General features: G+C 36.2%; 2 protein-coding genes and 1 long non-coding RNA gene across 3 annotated transcripts; 1 reads left to right on the plus strand and 2 right to left on the minus strand.

The window, feature by feature from the left end:
- Positions 1 to 1,006: 1,006 nt before the first annotated feature.
- Positions 1,007 to 1,467, minus strand: LOC135152930 (uncharacterized). The gene is made up of 2 exons (XR_010292268.1): positions 1,330 to 1,467; positions 1,007 to 1,077 (listed from the first exon to the last, which is right to left on the minus strand). It is a non-coding gene; the product is annotated as an uncharacterized LOC135152930 (long non-coding RNA).
- Positions 1,369 to 5,622, plus strand: LOC108224082 (lysine histidine transporter-like 8). The gene is made up of 5 exons (XM_017398632.2): positions 1,369 to 1,772; positions 3,561 to 3,694; positions 3,927 to 4,354; positions 4,479 to 4,610; positions 5,008 to 5,622. The coding sequence occupies exons 1-5, from the start codon at positions 1,369 to 1,371 to the stop codon at positions 5,494 to 5,496; spliced, it is 1,587 nt and encodes a 528-aa protein (XP_017254121.1). The 3' UTR covers positions 5,497 to 5,622.
- Positions 5,623 to 7,261: 1,639 nt separating this feature from the next.
- On the minus strand, positions 7,262 to 7,891 carry LOC108222156 (dof zinc finger protein DOF3.4). The gene has a single exon (XM_017396062.2). It carries the CDS (start codon positions 7,889 to 7,891, stop codon positions 7,262 to 7,264), a length of 630 nt encoding a protein of 209 aa, XP_017251551.2.
- Positions 7,892 to 12,163: the final 4,272 nt, after the last annotated feature.

The raw sequence follows: 12,163 nt of genomic DNA on the forward strand, positions 1-12,163 counted from the left end.
ACATTCTTTTCAAATATTTTGTCGATTCCGAAACTTTAAACAGCAGCTCAAACTCAATTCCTCTCGAGTCTCGAGTGTAAGAATATTGGAACACATAATTATTAATTAGTGCGACAGGATGCAGAGTTTTTTGCCACAGCATGAGAGCAATGAATGGGCCAGGGAGTCCTAATCACTATTCAGTCAACACTGCAAGGTTTCTGCTCCCCATGTTAATTCACCTTAAAACCTCACACGCGCAAGCAATCACCTACTTCTCCTTCTCACACCACCAGACTACCAAAACCCCTGTCAGCGGGATGAATACTAGAATCATGGAGGTTATTCATTCCATCTCGGTTGAGTCGTAAAATTAATAATTTCCATATATTTATAAAATGTTTTTCCAAAAATCTAATAAACTTTTTATTTAAATCCGGGTTGATTTTAAATAATTAATATATCATAATTTCATTATTAGATCATTTTAATTCCCGAATTTACATTTATTAGAACATACACCAACACACTCTTATATTTATTAAAGATATTTCAACTGTATTTATGTAACAATTATACTTCTTATTTAAGTGAAAGATACTGATTAATAAAAATTTATGTGCATGCAAGGATTATTATTATTATCAATAGAATTGAAATTAAAATCGGTAAAAACTTATTATTATTAATACGAACGAATTAGAAAATTCGTATTTTTTAAAGATACCTGATGAAAAGCTTTCCGGTCTTTTAATCAACAGGAATACAGGATCTCCAGGGCCACACAAAGGAGAGCCATCAAAATGATCAAATCATACCGCTCCTTAAACCAATCATAAAAGCATCCCACACTCCGCACCATAAGCTCCCATGTCCCCCACCCCACTCCACCCCAACCCAACCCTATATCAAATTCACACTCTCTTAAATTCAGTCAGTCACTTGTCGCACTTCGAGACTCGAGTAGCCCTTCACAAACTCTCTCAAACTTCAATCTCTATCACCACCGTTAAAACGCCCCCTCGAGATGCGTTTCAAATCCCCCACCAACTAAAAAACACATAACAAACCACCAAAAATAACACTCCTACGTACTCCCTCCGTTTCAATTTACATGTCCACATTTAAAAAAAAAAATTGTTTCATATTACTTGTCCACTTCAACTTTCAATGCAAAATCATATTTCCAAAGTCAATTTTACTCCACATATCTCTTGTTTATATTTCCTAGATCAATCTCACTCCACATATTTTGATCATTTAATGCAATTAATTTATGAACATCCGTTTTTCTTAAACTGTGTGATTTTTTTAAAGTGGACATCTAATTTGAAACGGAGGGAGTAGTACACTAGTACTCACTTATTTTATTACACAACTATTTGTACCATGAACATGAACACGAGCATGGAAGAGCGGCCCGAGACCGAGCTCATTTCCATCCCGGCAACGCCGCGCGCGTCCACGCCGGAGATACTGACGCCGTCGGGCCAGCGGTCTCCTAGGATGGGGACTTCGAAGGAGGGGAAATCGTCGTCGGCGTGGACGCCGACGTCGTTTATTTCCCCTCGGTTTTTGAGTCCCATTGGGACTCCAATGAAACGAGTGCTTGTGAATATGAAAGGGTATTTGGAGGAAATGGGGCATCTCACGAAGCTGAATCCTCAGGATGCTTGGCTTCCCATCACGGAGTCGCGGAATGGGAATGCGCATTATGCTGCGTTTCATAATCTTAATGCTGGTGTGGGGTTTCAGGCTCTGGTCATTCCTGTTGCTTTCTCTTTTCTTGGCTGGTAAATACTTACTCCTATCCATGCACTTTCGTTTTCCCTTCTAGTGTTAAATAAGAAACTTAGCTCGACAGTATGTTAAATGACAACCGTCGTCATTCTTTGGGGCACAATTTTATCTTCATGTCAAAATTTTGAGATAGGGAGTCGAACCTGAGTCTCCAATAAGTCTAAACTCTGATATCATGTTAATGACCAATTTTCTTAAAATCGTTGAAAAGAGGGTTTAACAGGATTATATCGTTATTCTAACGAGTTCAGAGTGATACAGTACGTATTAAGTTCAGAGTTCAGAGTGGAAGTATAAAAACATATCAATGCATAATTCGGTAAGTATGTTGATAAGTGCTCGGCTTAATGTCTTAGTTTGTTACTTAACATGGTATCTGAAATTACGCAAGAGGGTTTTGAGTTCGAGCTATACTTTTGAGGTTTAATTATTACGATATTTTATATTCAATGAACCTGAATTAGACTAGTGTTTGGATTTTGGAGTAGTGTAGATACAGCTGGTTTTTGTGTTAATCAACTGAACGTTGAGAGATGTGAGCATTGAAAAATGCTGCTGCCAAACTGAAAATTTTAGCTTAAACTAATTAAGTCACCTTTGTGTATTAATATAATCATGGCCATGATATCTTTTTAATTAAATTAATATTGGTGCGTCTCTTTTCATTTTGATGGAAGAGATAAGTAATGTGGGTCTGCCAATCAATGTGGAATACTGTAATACTGGGCTGTTTGCTTTTGGGAATTTATCATGCTTTTGACTGAATGGGGAAAAGAACAGATCTTGAAGAATATCACTGGATTTTACTTTAGAATATTGTTCTAGTTTCTTTATTTAGCTTTTGCTTTTACAGACTATTTAAATTATGCTGGGTGAAATGCATCAGGTTTTGTTTCAGATTGGGGCCTGATGTTCATTAATGAATAATTTCGGAAAATAGGATAGTTGGTAATTGCTTTATGATTGATTGTTTTGATCAATTATAACTGGTATTGGGACAGGAAGTCAGATTTATCATTTTATGTGGCAGAGTAAGAATCCAATGCTTAAATAGGAAATTTTGGTTATAGGAGTATAAATTATCATGCAGAACTTGTCTTTCTTTTTTTGTATATCAGTGTTAAAAAAACAACCTAAATCAATTCTGAACTTGGTTGTGTTCTTCAAAAATAGTAGTATCATGAGAATGGTCGAGAGGGAAGAGAGAAGAATGACTTTCGTAGACAATAATGTTTTATGTGTGAAGAAAAAATGGAATTTTTAAAAGTAGCTCTGATATCTCTACCCAGTGAGCTGGAGTATTGAAAATAAAAATTATAGTAAATGAGGCTTCAATTATATGTTTCTGCTAATTGTAGTAGTTTCTTCTAATTGTAGCAATGATAATGCTGCTTCTATCTATATTGTCACTGGTTACGGTATGTTAAAACTATTTCTTATAGGGATCGATTGATTGTGTACTCTTTCATTGTGGCACTTGCCATCTGACAGAAGTGATGAGGAACTACCAGGAGCCAAATTTGCACACAGATGAATTCTGAAGTAGATATTTTCAGTTCCTGATATAGTTGAATGGTGTGGACTTGTTTCAGAGATAGAAAATGGCATCATGACTAATAGTATTACCTGAATCTTGTATCTACTATCTAGCTAGCTTTCTAAGAACGAAAGCAATTTCCATTATTGCAAGAGCTTCAGAGAACACGATTATACATTTAGTCATTCTAGCTTCCTATCTCATCCAATAAACTTATAGTTTGGTTGTAATTCTATGTGCTCAGGAGCTGGGGAATAATTTCATTAACCATAGCCTACATATGGCAACTGTACACACTTTGGATTCTTGTTCAGCTACATGAAGCAGTTCCTGGGAAAAGATACAACAGATATGTCGAGCTTGCACAAGCAGCATTTGGTGAGAGTAATAAGTAGATAAAATCTCGTTTAAAAAACAGTTTAATGGTGATCTATAGTTACTTAATGCAGTCTCCTGCTCATTCATACATCTCAACCTACCTAACATGAAATGATCAGAAATATAGAAAGATAGAGAATAGCATGGATACCAATCTTGTTGAGTGAAATTCTTTACCGGCGATCTGTCAATTTGTATATGGTATATTCATAGGTTAACTCTTCTTTTTCAGGAGAAAGATTAGGTGTTTGGCTTGCCCTCTTTCCAACTGTGTACTTATCAGCAGGGACTGCAACAGCTTTGATTCTTATAGGCGGGGAGACCATGAAGTTATTCTTCCAGATTGTTTGCGGGCCTCTTTGTTCATCTAATCCATTAACAACAGTTGAATGGTATCTGGTGTTTACTTCACTGTGCATTGTTTTATCCCAGCTTCCAAATCTCAACTCGATTGCAGGACTTTCTCTCATTGGGGCTATTACAGCCATCACTTACTCGACTATGGTGTGGGTTCTCTCTGTCAGCCAACCAAGGCCACCATCAATTTCTTATGAACCGCTTTCATTTCCTACGGTCTCTGCTTCTCTCTTTTCTGTTTTAAATGCTCTAGGTATAGTGGCATTTGCTTTCAGAGGCCATAATTTAGCCCTGGAGATTCAGGTGAGTTTTTGTACCTAGGAATGATTGTCCATGTATCTTTTCAATCCAATTCTATCTTAAATACATTTTTTCAGAATAAGTAACATCTAATCGTCGCTTATATATTTATCTGTGAATCCTTCAGTCAACAATGCCGTCAACCTTCAAGCACCCTGCTCATGTGCCAATGTGGAGAGGAGCCAAAGTTGCATATTTCTTTATTGCCGCGTGCTTGTTTCCCGTTGCTATTGGAGGTTTCTGGGCGTACGGAAACCTTGTGAGTATTCTGACTTAGGATTAAACTCAAACTACAAGTCCTTTTACATGCTTTCTACTACATTAATAGGCAGTAATAGTAGAAACTCGCCACTAAGAACTTGGCTGAACTCCACTCCAGTTAAAATCTCTTTAGAGCACAATTGACATGACAGATGCTTAAAAATGTTGCTGATCCAAATCAAAATGTGAACAAAGGTTCTAAGTTATTAGATTGTTATCATGCCAGAAATTACTACGAAATTGACAGCAGTGGCTTGCATTCGGTCATAAGCCACTTCATCCACCCCTTAACCTCACGTTTCAGCAACTGGATCAATCAAATAAGTTATAATATCATTCCTGTTGGTTTAATCACTATTTCTTATGGTTGTGTTTGTAAATGTGTTTTTTTGTAGATGCCTTCTGGCGGGATGCTCAACGCAATATTTGCATTTCACAGTCACGACATCTCAAGAGCACTCCTTGCAGTGACATTTCTTCTAGTTGTGTTCAACTGCTTAAGTAGTTTCCAGATTTACTCAATGCCTGTTTTTGACAGTTTTGAAGCTGGCTACACTAGTCGAACAAATCGCCCCTGCTCAATTTGGGTCAGGTCCGGCTTCAGAGTCTTCTACGGATTCATCTCATTCTTCATCGGGGTTGCATTGCCTTTCCTCTCCAGTCTTGCAGGCCTGCTGGGAGGACTCACATTACCCGTCACATTCGCTTACCCTTGTTTCATGTGGGTTCTTATTAAAAAGCCAACCAAATACAGTTTCAACTGGTATTTTAACTGGATCCTTGGTTGGTTAGGCATTGCATTCAGCCTGGCCTTTTCCATGGGGGGGATTTGGAGCATGGTTAATAGCGGTCTTAAGCTCAAGTTTTTCAAGCCCCCCAACTAAAACGCATAGAATATGTGTATGTAATTTCTTTTACCGTGGTTTTAGTCTTAAGTTTATTAGCATAAGTATGAAAACTGTACTCTTGTGCCTATAATTTTCATCAAAATTACATAGTCTCCTGGTGTATTTGCTTGTGTTGATGCACTAATATCTCTTCAGTACTCTGGGCTCATCCTTGTATAGCCATTTAGCATGGTTTTTTAAGAAAACATATAGGGCCTGTTTGGGAGCAGGAAGTATCTTCTGCTTCTGGCTTCTGCTTTTTTTGACCTGTTTGTGTAAAGAAGTAGAAGCACTTTTAAGAAGCTGAGAATGCTAGCTTCTCTCTCACAGCTTCTGCTTCTTTTCCAAACACTTTATTAACTTATTTACTTCTCACTTCTACTCCACTTCTTCACTTTAAGCAAGAAGTCACTTTTTTTAAGCTTGGCCAAACGGCCCCATACTCTCTCCTTTCTTCTTCTTCTTCTTCTTTTTTTTTTGCTAAATTACTCTCTCCTTTCTTACTCACACAAACGTAAAATCTGCGTACATCTTAGTTTTCGCTTCAGAGCATTTGGACGGGACATGTTCCATTTTATTTTATGCATCATCATCGGTGATTCGTTTTTTTTAAAATTATTTTTGATTAATTCTCAAAAAAATATTATACCAATTTACTGATTATATTCTCATTTACTAAAAATTCCTCGATTTATTAAAAAATTCTCCAACTAATTTCGACAAATCTCGACCAATTATTTCTAATTCTCGATTTCTGCGACCATCATCCTTCATTATTGATATTTCACACTGATATGAAACATACAGTAACAAGAACAGTAGCAGGATCTTATGCTTGCTAGTGTTCCATTGAACCAAAAATTTCAAACTTAGCTAATGTCAGTGACACTCTCCTACTAGTAAACAGTAAGAAGGCCATAGCTCATAGCTCATAGGGGTATGTGATGTTTGGGTACCCCACTCTTAACAACCATGCTCATTCACGCCACTCGCATTCCATACCAAATACCAAAACCATGAAACAGTCCCACCCTAAATTTTCTTGATTTTGTGCTCAGTGTGGCCAGATTCAGAAAAGTTGAAGCATTCAACCATGGATAGCTATCAATCATCATTCCCATTATGCGGACACACAAAATTTGATCTCTTATTGTGCCTGCCATCAACGTTGAAGAGTAACACTGGTTTTTTATGTGAATAAACGGAGCCCATGCAACCAAGCTACTTGAACTTGTAATCTTTACGTCCGTTTAAGGAGACTTGCCATATATTAAGAGCATGTCCTCTTTCTTTACTTACGTCCGTTTAAGGAGACTTGTCATATATTAAGAGCATGTCCTCTTACTCAGGTTCCAATTCGACATTCGACACTTGTTTCTCCGACCTCTATTCAAGTCCTAATAATATAGTTTATTGAAATTAGCGTTTTATTTTAAAAATGAAAATTTTCTGATTAAGTTTTAAAAAAAAATCTTTGATTATCAATTACACTTGATTTAACTGAAAATCTCATATTCATCCAAAAAAAATTCAATAAATCCGCTATAAATCGTGAAACAGTACATCAATTGATTAGTTTTTAGTTTTGATTCTCGATTTTCACGATCAACGCTAAAATCATAGTAACATTTTGTAAAATTTATGAACATACAAGCAAGTTCACAACACACATTCCTCATAGATATTAGTATCTTTCATATATTCATACAAGAGCTACTAATTAATGTTAAACATAAGAACTAAGAACCATGAAAATCAACAACTATTTGACACCATTTCCAGGAGTAGACATAGCAAGATCAGACCAGCAATAGTACTCCCCCTCACCCAACCCCCCCTCAACTTGCCACGTGTTGCACCCACCACCCGGACCCACCAATTCACCACCACTAGTAGTACTAGCGCACACACTTTGATCAATTTCTCCACCGACTTCCCCTCCAATGGACCACTCCCAGGGAGCCACATCGAACCCGAGCCCACCACCACCAAGCCCAAACTCACAGTTAAGCCCACCCATCGGATCATCCACACAAACAGCCTGATTCAAGTTCAGCTCACAAGGATTCATCACAGCCATCTCTTGCACCACCTCCTGAGGGGCTGACACGACGGGAGTTGAGCCATTGCGCGATCGTTTAACAGAAGAGGACTTGCGGGTGCCGCCGCCGACGGGGACGTTGCGGAGAGTGCCGCCGCGAGTCCAGTAACGACGGCAGGCCTTGCAGAAGTGACGCGGCTGAGCGAGGTTGTAGTTGTTGTAGTAACAGAACTTTGTGTTAATGGAGTCGCAACGGGGGCATGGTAAAGCCTCGGTGTCTTGTGGCTTTGCTCCTGTCTGAAAAGAGAATCTCTTTGATGCTGCGGTTTTTTCGGCAGAATCAGAGGACATAGTTTGTGGTGTTTCTGGTTTTCTGGGACTGGTTTGTGTTGCTCTGGAAAGTTGGAAATCAAGTGTGGAGAGGAAGACAGAGTGGGAGATGTTTCGAAGTGGGCAGTGTATCATGTGGTAGTAGTATAAATATCAGGACTAATATATAACACAGGCGCAGTGGAACTAGAAATTGAAAGAATGGTGTTGAATATAAGAAATAAATGACGATTTTCTGTTAATTTTTTTTATATTAAATTGATTTATTTTTTGATCAAATAGGTTATCAAAAAATTTCGAAAAATATTATATTTGTCCGAAAAATTCGCATTCATATCTTAAAAAAACGGATATTATCAGTATCTGAATCCGTGATATACGAACTCGAAATTAAACATATTTAAATTATATAATATATAATTATACTACCTCCATCCCAAATTAGATGTCCCCGTTGACTTTGGGCACGTAACTTTAGGTGCATTGACCGTCTACTTCCGAAATTTATTTTTTTATTTTTTCTTTTATAAATGAAAATTTCATATTTTAATTTTTATTTGCAAAAATAAAATTTTAAAAATAAGTCCCGTATCTATGCGGTCAATGAGCCTTAAATTGTGTGCCCAAAATCAACGGGGCCATCTAATTTGGGATGGAAGGAGTATGTAATTAAATTGTTTTTCTATGAACCTGTATCCTTAAATATTATATATCGGGCATCGTTGCAAAAAAATTTACAAAAAAATTATATTGGGTATATAAATGTATTCTTAGATGCTGCTGTATGTCAGAGACGTGGAGGGACTGTTGGTACTATGTGCAGAGGGGCAAAGGCTATAGAATCAATCATAATATACTGGTCAAATCTTTCACACCGCAAAGTTGCAATCTGCTCAACCAAAGCATTTGGGCCTCTCGAATACGCTTAGACGTTAAGTTTCAAAGTGAAAAAATAACTGAGATAAGTGCAAGTGTAATTTAATGTAATTTAATGAAACAATGGAAAATCTTGAAATATTTTCGTGACAATAAGGTGGAACGTGGAAGTATAGGAGAGATAATGAAATACAAGAATACTTTGGAAAATATTTTTGTCACCGAGGCTATAGATTTTCAGCTATTATGATATATAATCTTAAAGTTAAGTAATGTAAATAAGCATATGTATTTAGTAAGCAAAAGATTTATTTTTGTAATAAATCAGAAATCAATTTTCTAATAACTTCAATTTTCAGTTATATTCAATTTTAACTGATTTTAATTTGATCCAAAATCGACCTGATTGCTAACACGAATACGACCCGTTATCCGAAATTGTCATCCTTACATGCAAACTGAAAAAAATGGGTGGTCCGATTGGTAAACAGATTGTTTTGGGTGGTTAGAAAAGCAAGGAGCCAAATGGTTAGTCTAAAGATGCAAGACAGAGCTTACACAAGTTACAAAATACAAATAACTCAATGTTATGAGTTCAACTAAAGAATAAGGTAAAGCAATGAACAGAACATACTAATAGTGTCACTCTTTGTATTTTATCACATCTTGAATTTGACCAGTTGACTGTAGAAATGAAATGACCACTTATATTTGAAAAGTCGGTGGAAAAAATGATGAATGTCGGGAAGCGTGGTATAAGAAATAAGCATCCATGTCATAGTCTAGTCTTGCACCCTATGCAGGCAACTGGTTAGGTAAAAGGATATCATAATACTCTTTGCTTCCCTCTTGCTTGTTTCCTATGCGATTCTCTCTTATCTTCACACTGTCACTGGTTTGCAAGTTTCCTACGAGTACTGTTTTTCTGTCAAGCGGTATTTATTAATTAATTAAATATTTAAGAATATATATGAACACTTTTCTCAGTTCATGAAATATGGTGTAATTAATTTTATACACCGACAGATATACTCCCTCCTTCCCGATCAATTGTATACCGTTTCTTTTTTGGATGTTCCATCATTTGTATACATTCTTAAAATAGTAACTTTTTATAATATAAAACACTATTACATCAACTACTTTTTTCCACTATCTATATTTTATAATAATAAAAACACTATTATACTCACTGTTTTCCTTCCCTCACCATTTCATCTAACTTTACTTATTTTTTACACTTCTTCTTGGTCTCCGTGTCCCAACCATTTGTATACAACCAGTTGGGACGAAGGGAGTATATGACAAGTAAGTCTGTTTGACTTATCTTAATTTTTAGAATTAAGTTATTTATTTCTTAAAAACATGTGTGTGTGTGTATATATATTTTAAATAAACATCTATTCTATTATATATATAGAGAAATATATTACTAAAATTCACATTTATTCTATTTTAAGATGTTATTTCTGATGATTTCAAAAAAAAAAAGATGCTATTTCTGATTTTTAGAAATCATTTAAAAATAATTACTCGTTGTCGGTTAAAATTGGAATAATTATAATTGAAATTGTTATTTACGGGTAATAGAAAATTTTTTCTTTAAAAATTAAATTATTTATTTATATTTAAAGAAACTCTGGCCGATATGCTCTCAGGTCAAGACTATCATAATGTAGAACACGTGGAATAAGACACGCGAGCTCAGTCCTGTTCATGCTAGCTTGTTCAGAGTGCCATAAGAGAGCAGTGTGCTACATTCGATTTTTTCTCTCTACCGGTCTACCCTCTCTCACTAGATTGTAGATTATGCATGTTCCCGTTTCTGTTTAATTACACACGTTTAGGGGATGTTTGGGCGGGCTTAAAAGCCCGACTGGATTTATAAGTTAAAAACATAGAAATACTCTCTCCGTCCTAATGAAATATATATATCGGACACAGAGATTGGATATGGAGAACAAGAAAAAGTGTAAGAAATGAGTAAAGTTAGATGAAAAGTGGGTAAAGTGGTGGAATCCATATATTTTTTAATAATAGATACTCCCTCCGTCCCAGCCAATTCTTTACGTTTGGTTTGGGCACGGAGGTTAAGAAATATGTATAAAGTAGTAGAAAAGAGAAAGAAAAGTGGGTGAAGTGGTGGGACCCGTCAATTTTTAATGAATAAAAGAGAGATAGTGGAGTAAAAGTAGTGTGAAAAGGGAGTAAAAGTAGTGTGAAAAGGGAGGAAAAGTTGGGAAGTGGTGGGACCCATTGACTATTTTTGGTAAGTTTTGGAATGTAAAGAATTGGATGGGACATCCCAAAAAGGAAACTGTAAAGAACCTGGTGGGACGGAGGGAGTATGAGATAGTGGAGTAAAATAGCGGGTGTAATAATATTTTTATTATTATAAAATTGAGATAGTGGGAGAATGTAGTGTGTATAGTAATGTTTTATAGTATAAAAAATTGCTATTTTGGGAATGTATAAAAATGATGAGATATAAAAAAAAAAATGTATAAAATTGATTGGGATGAAGAGAGTATCATTCTCGCTTGGTTCGGAGTGTTTACAGGTTGCGTTAATTGTTAAATTCTCTCTCAATTTATCGCTCATGTCGCTTGTTGAGCAAGGAGTTCACACTTCCCAACATCAACATGTTGCCAGAACACTCCACAGGCTCCGTCCGTTTTCAGGTCACCGTTCAGTTCACATGCCCAACTCAAACATGAGCATTTCTGTAACCCTGCCACCGTACCGACATATCGGCATATCACTACCAGAGCCGTGCGTACGTTTTGGTCCTTCTGGAATCCTTTTCCCATTTTTTGGTTCATTTAATTCAATACGTTCACTACTCTCTCCGTCCAATCAATTATATACAGTTTTTTTTTTAGAACGTCCCACCAATTGTATACATTTCAAAAATAGTACTCCCTCCGTCCCTCCCATTCACGGAGGTTAAAAAATATGAATAAAGTAGTTGAAAAGAGAAAAAAAAGTGGGTGAAATGGTGGGACCCACTCATTTTTAATGTTTAAAATGGAGATAGTGGAGTAAAAGTAGTGTGAAAAGGAAAGAAAAGTGGAGAAGTGGTGGGATCCATTGACCATATGTGGTAAGTTTTAAATGTAAAGAATTGGACGGGACACCCCAAAAAGGAAAGTGTAAAGAAATGGAAGGGACGGAGAGAGTAAATTTTTATAATATAAAACATCATTACACAAACTATTTTCTTCCACTATCTCCAATATAAACACTATTACACCTTCTCACCACTATACCTACTTTTCATCTAACTTTACTCATTTCTTACATAATTTTTTGTCTTCGTGTCCCAACTATTTGTATACAAATGGCTGGGACGGAGGGAGTAGTATTTTAACATTTTTTTACTACAAAATACTAAATAGAGTTATATAATTAATTTTC

Source organism: Daucus carota, chromosome 5 (genome assembly GCF_001625215.2).
Source record: "Daucus carota subsp. sativus chromosome 5, DH1 v3.0, whole genome shotgun sequence".
Classification (NCBI taxonomy): Eukaryota; Viridiplantae; Streptophyta; class Magnoliopsida; order Apiales; family Apiaceae; genus Daucus; species Daucus carota.